This window comes from Columba livia, chromosome 3, assembly GCF_036013475.1.
Source record: "Columba livia isolate bColLiv1 breed racing homer chromosome 3, bColLiv1.pat.W.v2, whole genome shotgun sequence".
Lineage (NCBI taxonomy): Eukaryota > Metazoa > Chordata > Aves > Columbiformes > Columbidae > Columba > Columba livia.
In genome coordinates this window covers 63,545,309-63,566,299 of record NC_088604.1, presented here as the reverse complement: position 1 = coordinate 63,566,299, position 20,991 = coordinate 63,545,309, and the positions used below count along the sequence as shown (strand labels likewise).

The 20,991-nt window shown below is 42.4% G+C and overlaps 1 protein-coding gene across 7 annotated transcripts in view; it reads right to left on the bottom strand.

The window, feature by feature from the left end:
- PHACTR2 (phosphatase and actin regulator 2) overlaps nucleotides 1–20,991 on the bottom strand; it is a 142,078-nt gene that overhangs the window by 64,095 nt on the left and 56,992 nt on the right. The window contains exon 1 of one of the 7 annotated variants that reach the window (XM_065057241.1): nucleotides 13,622–13,882. The exons of 5 other annotated variants lie outside the window; for them this stretch is intronic. In XM_065057241.1, coding sequence (XP_064913313.1) covers nucleotides 13,622–13,664 — 43 coding nt within the window. In that variant the 5' untranslated portion in view covers nucleotides 13,665–13,882. Of the gene's footprint in view, nucleotides 1–13,621; nucleotides 13,883–20,991 lie in introns of those variants that run through there. One more of the 7 variants, XM_065057242.1, reaches the window with a different exon arrangement.

Sequence of the window (20,991 nt, the reverse complement as noted above, 5' to 3'; positions counted from 1 at the left end):
GTAAGAACAGGTTTTGAAATAGAAAGAGGTTAATTATTACTCTTTAAAAGAGTGCCTTCAAGCAGCTTACAAACAAATGACAGCAACCTTCCCGAGCTTAGGGGAGTGGTTGTGACATTTCAGAAATGAACAGAAGTGATAAAGGGTTCAGTCACTTTTCTTGCCTTGAAAAAGGTTTATAATTTCCCCTACACCTCCCTCCCATTTTTGCAAACACTCAAGTACTCAGCACACATATTCGACATTTTTAGAGCCTGCTCTCACTTTTCACTCTAGCTGGAAGCCAAGCTCTGGCAGGAAGCTGCCATTTTCACCCCAGGAGGGACACAGAAAGGGACCAGCAGATCACACCGTGCACCCCTGTCCTGCACAGACACTACCCACACGTGGCAGTCCCTGCACTAGCCCAACACAGAGGGCCTGTCTTCTGCCTTACACGCAGAAGGTACAGAAGGACATCGCTGGCTGGTCATACAGAAGCTTTCACACACAATGCTCACATAAGCTAAGGTATTGCAGGGAAAACCTGAAACGGTGATGAAAACATATAAAAGCCATATAAGTAAAACTAAAGTTTTCCATATTTGGTAGGAGATTTCAATACATTTTCATCGCGATCACAGGAAGACAAAAGACTATATCTTAATGTACTCATCTGTTAGGAATAGCATGGTTTATCACTGATACTGAACGCTTTTATGTAGACCAGCGCTGCAGCAAGGGCCAGGGGAAGAGCAGGCACTGGTGGCCAGGAATGCCCACCCATGGGGGCGCAGAGTGAGCCCCAGCGGCTGCTCACAGGGGTATGCGGTTCCCCCAGCCACAGCAGCATCCCGAGCTCAGTGCCTGCTCCCGGGGAGGCAGCCAAGCACCCTAAAACAAAAATACCAAATATATAACGCAGCTCTTGCTATTTGTGCAGATGAAAGCTCCTTGTTCCTGTAACTACTCCAGAGGTCATGGCCCTACATGCTGGCTTTCGCAAAGGAACTTTGCCTCCACATAATATTTTGACAAATGCACCTATTTCACAACTAAAACAAGCTACAGCTTAAATCCAGAGCTAAATGTACAGTGACAGAATATGAGCTAATAATACACAATGCCAGAATACTGTCCTTTATGTGCTTCAGTCAAGCTGTTGAAAAGAATGTAATCGCAATTTTATATGAAGTCAAAGCACTTTTCTGGGATTATATCTGGATGTTGTTTTTACAAGCACAAAACTACCTGTCCATAGGAACAGGTGAGTAATCAGTGAAAATGCTGGCAGGGCAATAACTAAAAAACATTAGTGCAGGTTTCACTGCAAGGAAAAGTTCTCATCAATAATTTCACTGATGTGACTCGAATTTGGGTGGCTCGTTTTTCAGGCAATGCCAGATGAAATGGCAGGCTGTATCCACAAAACTGAAGGATCCCATTTACCTCTTACAGCACTTACCCAGAAATGGGTAGACCCAGAGTATATCCCTGCTACTTATGGGGCTCTTAACCTACTCCTACTCTAAACCTACCTTACTCTGCTACCGGGGAGCTCTGGAGAGTGTTGTTCCATCTCTCAGCGTCTTTCATGCCCACTGACTTCATGTACCCATCCTCCAACTGCAAATAGTTCTCTATGCCTAAATCCAGTTACTGCTACCAGAGCTCTGGCTTCTCTGTTTTAGCTGATAAGAGATAAGAAATATTTTGGAAAATTATCACAGTTTTCTTGAAAAATGTGCTACAGAAACTTACAGCAAAATATAACATAAACCATAACCTGATGCTAAAAACTTCTGTGACTTTTTGTGACTGTACATGTATATGTATCTCTCTGTGAGACGTCAGCCATAATTCTTGGGTTAGAAAGAAGATTCTCCTATAAATATGACAGAAAAAACCTACCAATATGATACCAACAATAATTGCATTAAGATATACTAATGGTTGGCTTTCTCATGTAACTTCATAGCAAGGTGCTGGGCCAGAGAGAGCTACTAGAAGGCCTCATAAAGACTTTTTACTTTGCTACCTGTCTCCTCGAACTTCCCTCCCTTCTCTCTCACCCCAAACACGCTCCTTTTTTTTTCCCCACCCCTTGAGAAGGACTTTTTTTTTTTTTTTTTTTTTTTAGCCAAAAATGGTAGGTGCAAAGATTGAATTATAAAAAAATACCCAGAATAAGACAAAAGAAACCTCTCTCGATTTGTGAATTTTCCACACAATGACATCTGGCCATGCAAGTAATTGTTTAAACCAGAAAGAATGGGCTCCATGCTGGTATTTTTTTCATGAGATTGAACTGCCTGGTATTTATTTGGTGTTGAGAAATGGCTAATTTAATTAGCTCTGCTGCCTCTGCTCTTCCTCCACTCTCCCATCACTCCTATGTGGAATTTACTACATGAAGAGTAAAAAAATTAAAGTAAGAAACCTCTGACTCCATATATACAGAGAGTATATTAATGCTTAGGGGGTTAAAAAAACCAAACAGCTGGTCTGGGCCACCAGACACTTCTGTGCTGATGAAAAGATACCAGGGGCTCAGTTCTGCTCTGCTGGCATATATCCCCTCAAACAAATCTCAGTGCTAAACCAGGTTGTCAAATATCCTAAACAGCAGCATTCCCATGCAGAGACTCTCAGAATATAATGATAAGATCTCCTAAACCATGGGCAGGTAGATCCTGAGGAGGCTGCTCCCCTCCAAAAGCTAATGGCATTGTGAGCCCCAGCACAGGTCTAACTCCCTAGCTGTCTGCAGCTGTATTCCTCCACCATCCACTTAACCAAGGACTTCATTTATTTGTTTTTTCTTCATCTCATCTTCTGGGGATGTTTCTTGCAATGTTTTTCTTCTGTGGTTGAGGAAACCCTGAATGCACTGTAGGCTGAGCAAGAGAGAGAGAGATGTTTTCTCTACAAACAAATCACTTCAGGACGGCTGGCTGAAAGGTACAAACACAAAAAACCATGTTCAATTGTGCTTGCTAAGTTCTTTGGTCTGTGGCTTTCAGGTCTGGCAGGGTCCATCTGTAGCGAGGTAAGGGGATAACAATATTTATCACACAAGAGCATTCTCAGGACTGATTGGAGGAGCAGTGCCAGAGGGGAGTTAAGACAGAGGTGCTGCTGTAAGTGTCCAAGATATTTGGGGTTTTTTTTTTTTTTCAGTTTCAGGTGTCTGTGAATTTGCCCAGACTTTTCCAACAAGAACTTTATTCCTCTCTTCAGAATCATGCTCACTCACATAACACAGTTACATGACTGTATTGTCCAACGAAAGGCTTTAAAAGCCCAGCATCATGGTCATGTAGTTTCTGCCATGTTTTTTAGTTAACATTTCTCTCTTTCTCCTGCTGGCACACATTCTGCTACTCTCTACGGCTTTCTCCTCTAACTAAAGTATACACCGTTTTTCATTTCTGCTCAGTCCTTGTCCAGCTCTCGACAAACTGGCTTTATCCACAGTTTTAATTGTCTGTTTTATTGTTCACTCCCTTGCACAGACAGGGTCTCTTTCATGTCTCATCATCAGGCCTCATGTATTTCCTTCATGTGTAAGAAGCAGCAATAGTCAAGTAAGAAACAACAATAGGATCTTCTTCCCAAGAAACTGACCCTGGTGCCTTCTTATAAGAGTCAGACCAGCCTTCTAAAACTTCTAATTTTAAGAATTTAAGCATGGGAACTACTCTATAATTACTGCAATTGTTTTAAATCATGTACAGATTTTTAATACTAATTTTTAATACTAATATTTTCCTTCCTTTTATCAATCATTTGAACAACTAATTGGAAGATAAGAAACAAGCATGGTAGCATAGCATGTAGGACAAGAAAACCACTACACCCTTCTCTGTATCAACATAAAAGAAGCCAGATTAACAGTGCACTATAACACTGCCTCACATTTTCAGAACAAGAATATTCTTTGCATCCGTGCCAAAACCAACACTTCCTTCCCCTCAGAAATGCAATAAAGCTATAAAACTCCAAGAAACAAACTAGTAATCTTCAAACACATTGAATGAATTTACAGGAAAGGAAATGCACGGCCAGTTTTGAATTATTACCAGTGAAATAAATTATAACACATTATATACGTATAATTTAAACATGCCCAATTTCTTGGCAATGAACTGTTTGGTTTTTTTTTTCCCCTCATAAACACAGCTAGTATCTAAAAATCATTTCCCACCAGCTTACAACAACTTTAAGTGGTAACGTGACTCAAACTACTTGATGGTATCCTACTGAATCTACGTTTCATAAGCACGCAATGGAAGTGTCATTTCTCTGTTGACTCATCCAGGATCGTGGGGGGGAAAGAGGGGGAAAAAAAAAAAAATTAAAGCCCACAGGAGATTATTTTTCAGCCTGAGTGAGTTTATATTGCTTGTTATGACATAAATGCTTCAGGTAAGTTGATCTTTGGAGGTTATAAGCAAGGAAGGCAACTGGGAGAAAAGTCACAAAACAGACCATCTCTCACTATTCGGGGTCACTCTACATTTTTAACTCAAGATGCTCCTGTGTTGGTGAGCTTCACTGTTTTGGTGCCCGAGCATTAGACACCTCTGTGCATCCCTTAGGCAGTAGAAGTGGGAGGTCTACAAGCCACACTGAGGCCTCATGGGGAAATGTTGGCTAGGAGTAATTATCTCAGGCATCTTGCTCCCCACAGTGTCTGCAAAAACCACCTGGGGGCACAGAAGGACGTAACCTAGGGCTACAGCATGAGCTGCTGTGCTTTTTGGCATCTGTGCAACAACACACACGGACTCACACTGGTATCTGGGATCCACCAGCAGAGGCTGCAGTCCTCTGGGGATGCATACACAGACACTGGCACACGGCGCTGGCTCCTCAGCTCCTGGTTTGAGCAGGAAGATCACAGGTGTGTCCCCTGCAGTGGGCTGAGCTGGGGTGCAAAGCCTGGCTCCCATCGCTATGGTTTGTTTCTTCAACACACCACCCTCTCCAATGCCAGGCTGCCCTTGCGTGAAGTTTCCAGGGCATTCAGACCAAGTTTCACTCATGACAAGTGCTATTTTACTTAGTCCAGCTGGCTACTGAACAGAAATTGGGATCCAAATCACTTTCTGTTGCCTGTCCTTGCTTTGCAGCCATGCAGGCAAAAGGCAAGAAGAGCCCTGTCTTCTTCAGCAGAAAAGCTCAAGCAAAATGACAATAATTTTAATGTGCATCAACAAAGTTCTGGGTTGCAAATGCCAGAAATACAACCAGGGGTGACAAATCTGCAGTCGAGTTATTTTTCTGAGCTGAGGCTTGAAGCATTAAAGAAAAATTCTTAAGCCTGAAGAGTCTCTGTTCACCTCTAAGTCTCGTCAGCAATGGTTTAAGCTGAAAACATCAATGATTGCAGTGAAAACATCAAGTTACATGGTCTACCACGGTTATTCTAATTGTGCAAATTACCTGATTAGCTTAAATCAATAAACATTAGAGATTTTACGTATTTTTCCTGAATTATTTCTAGACTATAAACCATGTTATTTTTCTGCACAGAACAGTAATAGCCTGGGTTTAAAAGCCCAACCAGCATCTAGGGACTCTGCATCATTCCTGGACTTTTACTGGGTAACACATTAAAACATTCAGATCCAGAAAATACAAAAAGGATTAAATAACACTGAAACAAGGATGGTCTGTCTAGATGATGAGGATTTGCTGACAGTTTGGGCAGTTGGTCAAAATGAAGACATCTTGCAACACTAATAAAAAAAGCACATTCTCAATATGCAGGCTGATCTTTAGCATCAGAACTGGTTTTGCTCACACAGTTTCACATATTAGGACAGCTGTATCACAGTCTAACTCTGCTCGACACAACACCACTCTAATTCATATGAAACCAAAGCAGGAATCAGAGAAGAAAAAGGCAACATGCCTCTTGCTGTTTACTTCTTCTCACAAATCATTGGCACAGGATGCTGTATTAATACTCCAATCTGCCAAGTAACAAAGTATTATCACAATTTCGTAGTCTTATATAGAAGAGTGTTATCTAACATAGACTTGGTCAGCCCTTTATCAATACAATACAGACAGCAAGCCGTTATCTTCGCTTTTTTTTTCTCATTTTACTTACATGCCCTAAACATCCATGCAATGACAGAGCAACCTAGATCCTCATTTCTCCCTAGCTTTTTTCCCCACTTACACTGATCATCACAGCTGTTCAAAGCAGCGAGAGGTAAATAAGACTTTCAGTTTTGACAGAGACTTTATTTCCAAGTGCCTGAATACCAAGTTGGGGACAGAAGAAATTCATTCCTATGCAGTGACCTTGCATAAAGCCTGCAAGCAATTCAAGTCTTAAATCAAATTTCCTAATAATGAGCCTCCACATGATGGACAGAGATAATTGCATTGTCTGTGCAGACTGGTAGTGCAAACAACTCTGTGGACTCTAAGTAGGCAAGGTTAAATTGATTCACAGATCATAATATTTAAACCCAGAACAAACCCAAAAGAGAGCACACCCAGCACTGTTACCCTTGTGATTCTGGTCAGAGACAGTGAGAAAACAGTCCATCTTAACACCATGCATCACCTTGATTTTCACAGTGACCTTTGTACCTAGCTTCTACTGAACCATTTCTATCATACAACATCATAGGAGATGGCACACTCTGGAGTTCCACTGTAACTTTCCATTTGCCCCAGAATACTTGACAGTCTAGGGGTTGTAGAGTTCACCTAAGAGGGGATATAAATGACTCGACTTGGATCTTTGCCTTAGACTTTGTTCTGGGGTCCTAAAACAAAATAAAGAAACACTCACTGTCTGCCTGCCTTCCCAGATGATGGTTCATACCCATATTTTCTTTCTCTTCCTTCTTCAGTTTTGCATGTATTTTTAACATCAATATCTTTATGTGTCTTGAAACCAGACCCAACTGATGGCTTCACAGCAGCGTTGGCAAAACTGACTTCTGTCCACTTAGGAGTACAGACAAAATTGAATATCCCCTTCCCCAACACACACCTGTGCCCTGGCTGCTGTCCTCCCTCTCTGGGATCGGCTGGGAGCAAAACAGACTGGAGCCATCACTGCCTGGTACCAGAGCCTTTTTGCCATCACCAGCAAACTACCTCCTGTCTTTTTTCCTACGCCTAGCACTGGCCTTGCCCAGACCTACCCGAATTAAATTCTCTCTGCCACATTGTCATGATCCCCATCAGAAAAAGCACAGGATCAGGAATGCCCCTTATGTCAACCAGAGAAGCCAATGAAAAGACACTTCAGAAATAACTTCTCCACATCAGACAATGTCAGCCCGTTGGCACATTGTTGTGCATCAAAAATACTTTTCCAACCACTGTTACATTTTAAATAAAATGGGCAGAAATAAGTTCTGGAAGTAGGCTGTTTTTTCTAAATGTATCAGTGATTGACTCAACACGTTTAGCTCACTCATTTTTTTTTAATCATCATAATTATATTTTAAAGCAATAAAATAGAGTGAAAAATAAATCCAAACCCAGCACTGATTCAAAGTATTTTTCAGCAACGTTACTGTTTCTTCTTTTTTTTTTTAAATCTCAAAAAGCATCAATGTCCAAAATGAGTAAAGGACAACTTTAAATAGGCAAAAACATATAAAGGACGTAAATGTTCAAGTCTTTTCTGCTTTTAATGGGCTGGACTGTGATACAGGTCACACACTGATGAAGACTTGGGAGCTCTTCCGTTTCCTCCTGGCTGTGCCCCAGATACTGTCCTGCCTCCTTGTGCTCAGTTTTCCCGTTTAAATCAAGGAATGTTATAAAAATGACTGGAAAGTGTTTTGAAATCTGTAACAGAAAACACCACTTAAGGACAAGGCGATATTACCCAGGAGCAGTAAGAAAGCTGAGGACCTAGAAAGGACAGACAACTGATCCAAGCGGTGGCTGAGATCCAGCAGAGTGGGATCAGTTGTCAGTGGGGCTTAGCACAGGGGGCTCAGGAGGAAACGAGATCTCCCGTGAGCTTTTCATCTGGGGGAAGTATCAGGGTGGTCATCTGAGAAGACAACTCTACACAAACCCAGCCAGCCCATGGGGCTCTGCTGCCCTGCCCACACTGACCTCCCAGGAGCCAGCTCTTGCCCTCCTCATGGCAGACGAGGAAGCTGATGATTAACACCGTGAACAGGTGATTAGTGGCTACAAACGTCAGCACATGAAGGCATCTCAGCCAGCATGCCTGAAATGAAAGGTCATGGACTCTGGCAGCTAAATGAGGAGAATTCCTGCTCATCCTTGAAGCAGCCTCAACGTGAGGTGAGACACTGACCTGGGACCTGTTGAGCATTAGGCCTTTATTTTCACACACACATCTTCCTGTGGTTCACATACCGTTCCTGTCGTGTGGCTGGTCCTCTGTGTCCTTACAAGATCTCTGCTCTCAGCTCAGATTGCAGCCTCCTCTGCAATGAGTTACTGCAGCAGCCTAAGAGCTTGGTCTACGCCAAATGGCAGTAACTGCGAAGGCATCTGGGGCAGAGTTTTGCTCTGGCAGATCACAGAGTATACGGCAGCACCCATGATCACAGAAATAAATTTTATGTTTGTGTACATTCTTTTTCCTCTAGTGATTCATTCCACATGCTAACACTTGGACCCTCACCAACAGCACAAATCAGAATCATGGGGTTGGGTGCTGAGACCTACACTTTCAGCAGTTGCTATTACGTTTGATGTTGTAGATCAAGACACACATGGGCCAGTTTTTTTAAAGAGCTCTTGCAGTTCCCATTAGCAGCGAGCAAATTCATGGCTACCCATTCTGTCTGAAAATATGAAATTTTTATGCCTTTTACTAGGTATCTAAAGTATCCACTCAATCAGCCCAAAGTCTGGGGCAAATTCCCTACTTAATTAACCCAAATTCTGGAGCTGTCACATTTGTAGCCCCATTGACAATGCTGGTAAGATGAGGAAAGTGTTTCCCATGCTCAAGATCCACAAGAACTGAAAAGCTTTGGATATAAATTTAGCATCAACTGAAAACAGAGTTCCCTTTGTACTTATAACTCTTCCATAACTTACAAAAGCATAAGAAGGAAAAAAAGGAATCCGATTCCCGATGCAGTATTAGATGGGTTCGGCCTCAAAGTTCTCAACCAATTTAAACCTCGGAGCAGAGAAAAAAAAAAAAAAAAAAAAAAAGATGAGGCTCTCTTCCCAGAACTTCCTTTGTGGCTGTGGACAAATCAGTTAGGGCTTCATATCAAATGTGATGTGATATCTCAGCTCAATATGTCTGCTTTCCACTCTTTCAAGTGCACCAATGACCGGAATGACTGGCTGGGAGGTGTATTGCGAGTAGCTCACCACACCTGTAAATGCTTTGAGATGCTCTCCTGTAAAGTGCAATGATGTCAAAGTTCTTCCACTTTTGAAGGAAGAGAAGCTGGAGGATAAAAATGAACTTCATTTTTTTCTCATTAAAAATGATAGGGCTTGTCTGGGCTGTCAGAGCTTGTCTGTGTATTCAGATTCATAGTGGACTGAGACAGTATGACAATTTAAGTTTATGGCTGAGTACCTCCCTGTCCAACTGCTCAAGAACAGAAGCTCTCGCTCCAGAACAGCATTCTCAGTAAGGCTCACAAGTAGTGACTAACGAAGTGCACTACTGGAATAACTTCTCTTCCCAGATAAGTCCTGAAATTGCTGCACTGATATCCAGTTAGTTAGTTTACCAACACATAGAAATGCTGAAACAAATACCAGATTTCCATTTCATTTCAGGATTAAGATAAGGTTCCCAGTTAAGGCAATTACAATTCCTCTGCACAGACACAGGTGAAGCTGCTGTTTCCTTGCCAATGAACAGGAAATCCCATAATGCCAAGAGAGATGAAAAAGAGCAGTCTGAGAAACATGCTCACTTCTGACCTATGATAATCATTTCACTGAGTGCCAAGGTCAACAAACAACAGGATCCTACCAGTGACTGCTTTCATCTTATGGAGGGAGCTGGGTGGGAAGTGGTTTTCCTGTGCTGTCAAAGTACAGTTTTCATGTCCTTGCAAAAAACTTTGGGTCTGTAATAGGATGAAACACAAGTCTGACAATTTGTGTTCTGTTTCTGTAAAATGTACACAGCAAGAGAAAGTCCCACCCACCCCAGAGTACACAGGCCCATGGGTTACGTACTTGGCTCTGCAGGCCAGCACAGGGACCTGACCCCAGTCTTCAACTGGCCCCGCTGAGCACCCTGACCACTGGGGCAAGAGGTTCCCGGGACCTTCCCTTTGTAGCTTGTCCTTCGCCTCCACATATCCTCTGCTACGCTCCACAGACTCCATGCTGAACTGACTGACCTCTTCCTAGGAGCACCAGTAGATCTGTTTTTACTGTAAGTTTCATTCTTGACAAGGCATCACTACCCAAGAAACAACAAAAACCTTTTGCCACCTAACTACATCTGCTTTTCAGTGTTATCGTCCCAATATGCCAATCACATTTCCACTTGAGTACCTCACTGTTTCCCAGTACTGTGGCTAGTACCAAGCTACCCAATTAAAAAAACCCAAAAAGAAAAAAAAAAAAACAACTGAAAAAAGTGCACAGCTCTGCTGCCCTTTGATAAGCTGTAGATCAAAAAGTAGCAGTGATAGACTTTGCTCGTGATTGTTGATAACCTTCAAAAGCACCAAACTCCAGCCAATGAATGGGAAGATATCATGTTGATCAGGTCCTGCCAGGGGTGGGAAAATCACAAAAGAGAAAGAAAGATGAACAAAGACAGTATGCACTCCTCCTTCTCCACGTATCTATAGAGCCTATACTGTCTTCCTAAGTCTCTCTTGATATCACTGTTTGTTCACATTTGCTATCCATGACAAATAACAAACAAGCTTTAGAAAATTTATCTAAATAACTGAAAAAGCTGGAACCGAGAAGGAGAGGAAGCAAAGGACTGCCTGGTGTGTGCCCACAGGCAGCTAAGACCTGCTTTGCTGTCCATCTATCGCTCACAGTTATGGGAGGTGACTAAAGTCATGATCCTCCTGTCCAAAATACTTGAACACCCCCTCATCTGCAGCTGATGGCAAAGGCAAACTCCAGCAAGACAGCATTGCTACTAAATAAAGTTCCAATGAGGCATGAAAATCCAATTCTTCCTCTCTCTACAGGCACTCTAACCCAGCTGGCATGAGCATACATTAGCCCAGTCAAGAAGGACTTTGAGTTTTATGGCTAGGCCTCCATCTTGCACTTAGCCCAATGGGAAGGTGCCCTTAGCACCTTGGTCTGTTTAAGTACTTCAGTACAAATTTCCCTTTCAAGAGAGTAAAATATTTCATTTAAAGTAAATCTTAAAAAAAATGCAAGACATTGGCTCAGGTCCATACTGAGTATTATATCATGCATATATTGCTTCTCTTCTAACATTCTGCAACTTTCAGGAAAAAATCTTTCATTTCAGTTTTCTACATCAAACCATGCTCACCTGATCAGGCCACCTGAATGCCTCAGGGTGATTTACTGGTGATGCCCTCCCCCGCACCCAGCTGACAGCCCCTCTGAACCCTGCAGGGCACAGCAGGGACCAGGGGTCAGGATCTGAGCCCTCCCAGGCTGGCACAGCTGGGGGAAAAAAAAGGAACAAACAGGCAAGTAACTTCTCACAGCTGCTTTTGTGTGGCTCGCTGGGGATCTGAATGCTGTATTGATTCCTTAGCACTAAAACAGATTTGTAACTCCTGTGTGTGCAAGACAGGGATCTCCTTCAACTCTAATCTCTAGCAGCTGTCAAAGACTTAAATGGCTTGTAGCTGGCTGGCACGCCAAAAATCAACGAAGATTTTAGGACTACTTGCCTAAGGGGCAACCCATCTGAACTGGAACCAATGGAAGTCACTCTCTTGGCCTGATCAGAGCTGGATGGGGCCTCTCAAACTTTGCAACATAGGCATTCAGACCATACCTGCACAGCAGACAAGAGGAAACAAATGACTGCACTCACAAGAATCCATGTCACCCAGAAATCTACATGCCCCTGGGTTTTCTTACTGAGGATATACTCTCCCAAGATTTTCAAAAGGGCTAAAAGCGCAGCAGAACTGCTCTTCTGTGAAACCTCCCAGAAGCACTACTACCAGTACCTAGCCACAAGTGCAGTGCTCCTGTTATCTGGTGATAACTAGAATTTACTTGGCAATATTGAGGTAATATCACCATAACTTACATCTTCACATAAGTGTTTCTTATTGTTCCTGATTGAAAAATCTCGGTTTCAGTTAGGAAAGAATTCAAGGGTGACTTTTTTTCCTTTTAGCTAAACCTAGAAATCCAGTTCAATTACCATCCATTAGCATTCTGCTGAGGGAACACAGGCACCACAGCTACTATTAGTCAAGATACAGGCCCCCTCCCACGCAAAATACCCTCACAACAAACTTCTGCACATAAGAGTTTAGACACATTCTTGCACAGGAAGTTTAACAAAACCTTTTAACTGGTCCGTTTCCTTACATCTGTTTCCCAGTGCCTACCTTGATTTAATTCTAACGTGCTGGCTGCTGGGTGAAACTTTCAGCAGGATGGTAACATTTATCAGAAATGGTTAAGTTTATCTTTCATGCAATGTTTGATAGGAGAAGAAATCATGTAAAATTTTGACTGAGAGATAGTATGACTGGAAAGTTGTACCAACAGCAACATAAGGGAGCTTTTCTGAAAACTTATGTGTTATTACTAAAACTATTCTCTGAAACACTTGTAAAGAAAAAAAAAAAAGGAGGAAAAAGTTTGTTGCATTATGTCCTGTTTGACAAAACATTCCCACACTAGTAGCAATAAGCAAATTAAGAATAAAGTTCAGCCTTCAAGAATTAAAATCTACAACAGGATTTGCTTTTTTTTTTTTTTTAATGGATACAAAGGAAACAGGCGTTGAGGAAAAACAAGCATACAGTGACATTTTCACAGGAAACTTCAAACCTCGCTGGAGTTAATTTAGATTCTACATCCTATTATTGTGGGAAGAGACACACTCTGTTTTTCAGTAACTAAAACACACCGGGTCATCCTAACATGCCACCAAACAGCATTCCCAAGTACTTCGTACTATCTTCAAAAACTTACAAACAGCTAGAACTGCTTTTTTGCGGGGGAGGGGTTAGGGGGGAGTTCCACTCACACTCTATTTATTTATTTTCAATAGTCTGCTTACACATAAAATGTCCCGGAGCCAAAAGCAACCAGATGGGCGGGTTACTAGCCGCGCTACTGGGCAAGGTGCCAGAGCTCCTTTCCTCCCCCTCCCTTTTTTTCCCCCTTTTCCTTCATACTTACTTATTTACTTATTAAAGGGCTAAAAAGAAGCCCCAAGCCCCTCGGGGGGTGGGAGGCACCGCGGAGCCCCTCTCCCTCCGGGGTTGCCGAGCCGGGCAGAGCACCTCGGGTGCAGCCGCACCTCCCCGGTCGCTGCCGCCGCCGCCACCGTCCCCGTCCCCGCTGCGGTCCGAGGGAACAGGCGGGCGGCAGCGCCCCGGGAGCGCGTCCACCACAGGCTGTACCCCCCCATCAGCCCGGCCCCGCTCCCCGCCGGCGGGCGCACCCCGCCCTCGCTGCGCCCCGGTCGCGCTGTCCCGCCGCCGGTACTCACCGCTGGCCGGCTCGGGCAGCGTGGAGACCGACGTCTGGCCCATGGCTTGGCCAGGAGGCGATCACGCCGCCCGCCGGGCGCGCAGCCTCCGCCGCGCCTGTTTCCGGGGGGACATCTCACTTTTCGCCGGGGCCGCGCTCCCCGCCGGCTGGCGGGGGGCGGCTGCTCCCGCGGCGGCTACGGCTGCGGGCCGTCGGCTGCCTGTCATGCCGCCGCGCCGCCGATCGGCAGCTCCGCTCCGCGTCCCCCCGTCTCGCTCCCCGCCCCGGGGCACCGCCTCGCCCCCACCCTCCCGGCCGCGGGGGGGCTGCGCTCCGCCGCGCTGCTCCCTGCTCCGGTCCCTGCTGCGGGGCATGGGCGCAGGAGGGATCGTAAAAGTCTTTAATGAAAATAGTAATTATGATAATAATAAAACACACACACACAAAAACCAAACCCAAACAAAAAAACCCACACACGCTTAATTATACGGAGACTGGGAAAAGCAGCATCTAATCGCCGAGCCTTCTCGAAGGGCTAACGTCCCAAGCGCCCCTTCCTAACTTCAGCCCTCCTCCGAAGTCCAAAACGCTGGCCCAGACACAGAATTATTTCCACCCTTTCTCTGAAGGGACAGGGAAAAGGTGTGAGAGCTGTAGGGAGCGATCCCATCGCCCTGCCCGGAGGCGCTTTTCCTCCGGCAGCGGTTTTCAGGGCTTTGCAACCCGCAGGAGCAGCAATGCCTGGGCAGGGCAGCTCGTGGGGTCGTTACGAGCCCTTGTTTTGCTGTGACAGAGCTCTGGAAAAGCGCCCAACCTTTTCCTCTCACAGATACAGGGAAACTTCTAATTTTTTTAAAAAAGAATTTTTAATAAGAAATAATAATAAAAAATATATTTTTTAAAAAATCACCTAAGCCAGCAACACCCAGGCAGCACTCTTTTGCAACAAGTGACAAGATGGGGCATAAAAAATTGCATGGGGAAGATGAGGACAAACATAGATCTTGTATAGCACAGGGCCAAAAGGAACAAAGGTTTCATTTTGGTTTTCTTAATGTATAACTGTAATCTAAGCAGCGATACAAACTCACTCATAGAGCAAACAGGTAACTGTTACCAGTGATTAAAAAAAGAAAAAAGCTCGGTCCCTAATACACATTACTATGCAGCATCTGGAAACCAGCAGGACAAGCAGGGAGATGCATATGCATCACTTGAGGACACTCAAGGCTCATCTAAATAACATGCTAAAGAAGATCTATTAGTGAGATGCGGTGAATTACTACATTTTTAGAAGTCCTAGAGGGGCTGGCTGAAGAGATTTCTGACCTGTGGATCTTTGTATGTGTTGTCACTGTGGTGATGTTTCAGGAGATGGAGAATTGTGTTAGTGTGGGGCCCATACTCAGGCAACAAATGGGGTACCACAGGTAGCTACGGTCTGGGTAGCCTGACATCAGTTATAAGCAGAAGAAATGTGGTCATCAGCTAATACATGGCTAATAGAGAGAAGAACACAATTAATGCTAGTCTTCATCTTTTTTTGTAGAAAATAGGCATTGGTAAATAGGTATTTTCCTTCCTGATTTTATAGTGTTACATATTAAATTGCCAGAGGTATGGCTTGAGCATAAAATAGACTTCTGCTAGGTACTTGATTTAGTAAGAGAGAAAGAAGTGAGGACAACACCAAATTAATAAAGCACAAACAGATGAAGAACTAACTTAAAAGAAAATCAGCTGTCCAAGGAACACCAGCACTTAATGAGGATGCTTCTGTTGGGGAGCTGTGGGGAAGCTGTTCACTGTTTTCATCAGCAATCTAGAAGTGTTATTTCAAACAGTTTTAAAAGACTTAAATAAATATCCATCAGCAGCATTTTTAGATGCAATAAATATTACCCGACTGATAACGAGGACAGGGCAGTCACAGAGTTATCTGGATTATTTAATAAACTCAGTTCTTTCAAACAATTAAGTTTTAATAGGGTCAAAAGAAGAAAAAAAAGTCAGACTTGCAGGACAGAACAACACAGCTTACCAGGGCCAAGGAAGGCAGGTTAGAAAGCTGCTCCTTGTAGGGGCTCAGAGAAATTCAACACGAGTTCTGGGTGAGCTAGGGCTGGTACAGAAGTAAGCTGATATTCACATATAGGTGTGCAAATAGGAAAGGGGTAGGTAGGCATACCATTACATCATTGCACTTTTTATCAGACGAAAAGTGCTGTCTCATGTCCAGTGGTGTCATTTACCCCTTAAAAAACAAAACTGAATGACAGGAGACAGCTCAAAAGAGATCCACAAGATGGAAAGTGAAATAAAGTGCTCTCCAACAAAAGCCTTAACTGGTGCGGATGCGCTCAGGAAAGACTGGCATGTTGCATTTTAACCTTAAAGTGCCTTTATGAGGAGAAAATAGCATTGCAGCACTCCTGGAAGTCCAGACACTGAAGGCAAAGCTCTTTGCCTGACACCTCCAAATTCAGAGCCTGTACAAAGCACAGAGTTGTAGACAAGTGAGTGGGGTGAGTACAGAGGCACCATGTTGAATTACACAGTGAGAGCTAAGTGGAAGGTAGGTGATCTGATGATCCCTTCTTCCACCCAAGAAATGGCTTTTGGAAGGGTGGCTTGTTAAACAACCAACTCCTGTCACTGATTTCTCTGGAGAGTGGTTGGGGTATTTTTGGTGTTGTTTTTTGTTTTGGTTTGTTTTTTTGTTTTGTTTGGGACTTTTTTGTTTTGTTTTGTTTTGTTTTGTTTTTGCAATGACTTCCCACATTTGTTTTTCTTACCTGGAAAAATGATTTTAAAAGGTTTTGTTTTGAGAAACTTGAGTTACCTCTTTAGAGTCACTTGTAAACAGGAACATAAACAGGTTCCTGTCTGCCTCCAGTGAATCTCATTAATTTTATCAAAGGAATTTGTGTTCCCCTTGTTACTTAAGAGGCCAGTTTACAATGCAAAAGTACATATCATCTGCCTGCAACAGTTTCTGTGAAGGTAATAAACTCCTCAAGGTCTATAAAGCCAATAAAATGGGCACAGATATCACATCCTCCAGTGCAGGTGAACTAGGTGTCAATTTCTTCTGCTTTGGTGGTTGCTGTTGGATTTTTTGGTGGGTTTTTCCTTTTTAATAAATTAACTGATGATGGTGACTTTCTTTTATACATTTTCTTTACAACCACCTCATTTTTAAGGGTCTTATCTTCATACCTCAGCAACGCTTAGAGGTATATTGCAGAATATGATTACTGCTTTAGAAAGCAGGGGGTGACAACTCTGGTTTAGGGAAGATAAATGCTAATTTATAGCACTAACAGATTGTGGGCATCATATTACACAGAGTAAGAAAAAGAAGCATCTTATTATAAAGGTTTGTCCAAAAGACCAACTTGTAAACAATGAATAATTTACTTGAATTAGAAAATTTAAAAGTCTTATTAAGGAGATTTTTATTCATGACAGACAAGATAATGGGAGCATCCAGTACTATCACCATAGAGTCTTTATTCAGCTTTTGTACAGCGGGCAAAAATAGTTTCTCTTGATCCTGAAGAGAGAATACTTAGTTGAATACATAAAATAGTACTGGTCCATAAAACAGTTCTGTCTCTTTCTGCTTTATCTCCCACCTAAAGATGGAAAGGGTCAAGGCATATGTCTCAGATTACTCATAGTAATAAATGATCATCAAATTAGGAAAAACCCAAAAAAAACCACAACTACTTTTCTGCTTAGATCCTGCTTTTTAAGCCATTTGATTTAGGAATTCAGCTTGTGACTTGCCAGTGGGAGGGAATGAACCCTGAATCCTCAAGACTGTCTGAAAAGCCATCTACCAATGTGACACATTTCTCCTATGTAGAGTCATATATGTATATGTAAATTCCTCCACACAGAAGGGATTGAAGCATCCTACTGACATCCCCATATAACACATACATTTAGTATTCAGTTTTACGGGGACTTGATAGAGACAGGGACAATTTGATAGAGATATTTTAATCTGTGCATTAAATTTCTTGCCTTGTTGGCAGATGGCATTTAGGGCAGTTAAAAGTTTAAGGATACAATAATGTTTGATAACAACTGATTCTAGCAGAGATTTGAGATTGCAATTATGTAAATAAAATATATTTTTATTGGGTATACTTTTTTTTTTAGGATTTAGATGACTTTATCTATGATGTGTTTGGATGTATACACCACTTTGCCTTTAAACAACTAATAGGATGAGACACAAATGGACTGCCTGACATTTTGTAGTTATTATAGTCTTCTAGGATTTCTGGAACTCTACAATTACTAGCAAAGCAAAAATGGCCTGGGGAGATAAAAGTGAGAATTTCAGCATTCAAATTTCCACGATCATTTTAGCCAGGACTAGTCTTGTACTGAAGGAAATGCTGCAACAAGATGCTAAAACACGAGCATGTCTTTCTCAGGTGGGGAGGCTGGGGCTCAGCTGATGAGTAGAACAGGTGCCAGTAGATCATGCCAGACTGTTCTGACACAACATCAGCATCAATGAGGTTCCTGGACCCAGCATCTCTGTTACATCTCAGTGCCAGTAGTACTATAATACTGTGGTTATCTGATTGCCTCATGCTGTGTGCACAGTTCTTCCCTCTCGTCCCAAATTATTATGCTTGGTCCTGCAGTGAATAATGTTACAGAGATACTCTGCTCTCCCTCAAGAAACGAAATCTTCCGCCCAAAGAGGAAGAATGGCTTCTTCATGAACTTCAGACATGTTCGTAAAACAAGAATATTGCATTTGCATAGATATCTAGTAGGAGTTCTCTTTGTGGAAGAGAATATAAAACTTCAAAATTGTTCCCAAGGAAGAGCAAAATAATACAATAATCTCATACAAAAACCAGCAAGTTCCTTCCCATCAGTAAAGCTTTGAAGACAGCTGTATTTCAGTGTATTTACTATACTGGGATGACTGATGGCAATAGATGACCTACAACATGTAGAATGCTGTTGCCCAGTCCTTTAGAGTTCTGTAGTCTCACATAAAGTACAGAAGTATTTTAGAAAAGTGAATTTGTATTATTCTTCCTTCTGTCACCAAGACTACCAACCTATAGCACTAAATCTAACAGAAGTTACAGGAAGGACCACAACATTTAATCCCAGGGTTCATAATGCAGGGCAGCCAAATGCATTCAACCTTGTAATATGAAAAAAAAAAATTACCCAGGTGCTTATCAACATAAACCAAGAGGATGGCACTGAGTCCAGAGCAGAAACGATCCAGACAGGTCATTTCTTGTGCAGTGCTCCCATCCCTCCACATCCCACAAACAACTCCTGCCGGTTTGCAGAGCTGCTGAAAGTTGAGCAGCATCACGTCCTGCAGGCTGCAGAGCTGTGTGGTTCAGTGAACAAAGCAAAGGGGATGGGATACAGGCAAACATAAGCAAGAAGCTGTGTAATTTTTTTTAGTCATGGGTCACACTAAGTTTTGTAACAGTGACATTGAATACGTACCTACTCATAGAGAACCTGCAGCTACGGAGATGAAGAGTTTAGGGAGGGCAGCACCAAAATCACTTTGCTTAAGACTAGAACATCAGCTGTGGCTGAGCAAAAAGCTAATTCTGTTTTCCGGGAAACTGAACGCAGTTCTTAAACAGGCACTGTCAAAATAAAATCACAGGCTAGATCCATTAATTACACTGGGAGTTTGGGCCATTTCCTTTAAGTAACCAAGGACTTCTGTAATAACCCTAGATTATTACTTCATTTGGAAATATTCTTAAATATATTTGTACATCCTTTTTTATTTTTAATGGTTTAACAATGCTATGTTCTTGCCAGTGTCACCTCCTATTTCCAATGCACAAGCACAGCACAAAAAAAAGGAATTGGATTTTCTTTAAAAAAAAAAAAAAAAAAAGGCTGTTATTTTTGTGAGGAATCATCACAAGTCTATGGCTCACCCTGCCCCCCCCTCAAAAAATCCATGTTAAATACTTCCTACACGGTAAAATGAAAGGCATCTATATAGAATAACTGAGAGAAGCTTCTGTAGTTCAGTCTCTCAATCTGGAAACCAGGGGTTCAAAGCCTTGCACCAGAGCAGTTAATATACAAATGAGGGCTATTCAGATTTGAACAAATAGCAGACATTTCTTGGACAAGATTTGCTTGTTCAGATTAAGACTGCACTAGGAAATAGGTAGCAAGACCCTTACCTGTGGAAGATCTGAAGGGCTCAGAGTTGTTTAAGTAGATGATCCCAACTCCTCTTTTAAGGTCTGTTCTTATTTATCCTTCCCAGCTCTCTGCCACAACAGGTGGGAAAAGGGCCCAGTTGGGCAAACTCAGTCATAGCAATTTGGCACAGGCAGGTTTTCTTTCTGCTCACAAATTATCTGCAAATAGGTTATGCTCTCACAAACGTGTTTGCTACCCTAAATTATTCACCATAACAGTTTGTAAGCAAATTTCAGACACTGGGAAGCAGGTAAACAATTCATGGCAACAGCAGTTCAATAATTTATTATCCAGGCTGTGTGCTTGGAGCCCTCAGCCATGGGGCTCTGTTTGTGCTCTCTGACTTGATGGTGCTCTCTCTACCTAGAGAGAACTTTTACAATAGCTGCATCAATGTGGTTTTAAATGGTTAGTGATGAATGCTTATAGATCTACTCCTGTGGTTTTATCACCTGATCTCCGACTTCTGTTGTACCCTTGGCAAGTTGAACTAGAAAAGACTTCTACAGACTTGAATACTGCAAGTATGTTGAAAAATGACTGTTTTCATTTTAACAACAGTTTGCAGTTTCTTGTGGTACTGTCCTCACTGAGCTTTTAAAGGAATTTACATAATGTGTGTGGCTGAAAGACAGAAAATAGAAGGAAAATGGTCCCAACATAAATATTTCAGGAGTCACAGAGAGCAGATCTCATGGAGAGCAGTCTACTGTGTGTGCTCCTCAGCTTCAGAAACTGTCCTGCTCCCTCACTGCACTTTCTTCTAACTTATACACACCTTCTCCACCCCAGTTATGTTCGAAAACATATTTCCAAAGTGTTTTCCTTCCTTAATGATCCTTAAAGGCAAATTTTAAAAGTTTATATCCCTCTGAGTTCTTTGACTTGTCTCCATCCCATGTTTATTGCTAATGTTTGTTTACTTTGCTTGGAGTCAGTTCCCTTCCTTCGCTTTGGCAAGCCTGGCCTATGCAGGAACTTTTATTTTCTCACAGTCCCAGAGTATTTTAATAGTTATTTGAGGTAATATGGCTTTCACATCTACTGTTTTAAAAGTTATCATCTACCTAAAGACTTATGACATAAGTAGCAGAAGTGATCCAGGTTTTGGATAACTTCTTGTGCAATATTATGAAAGGTAAGCAAATGAAAGAA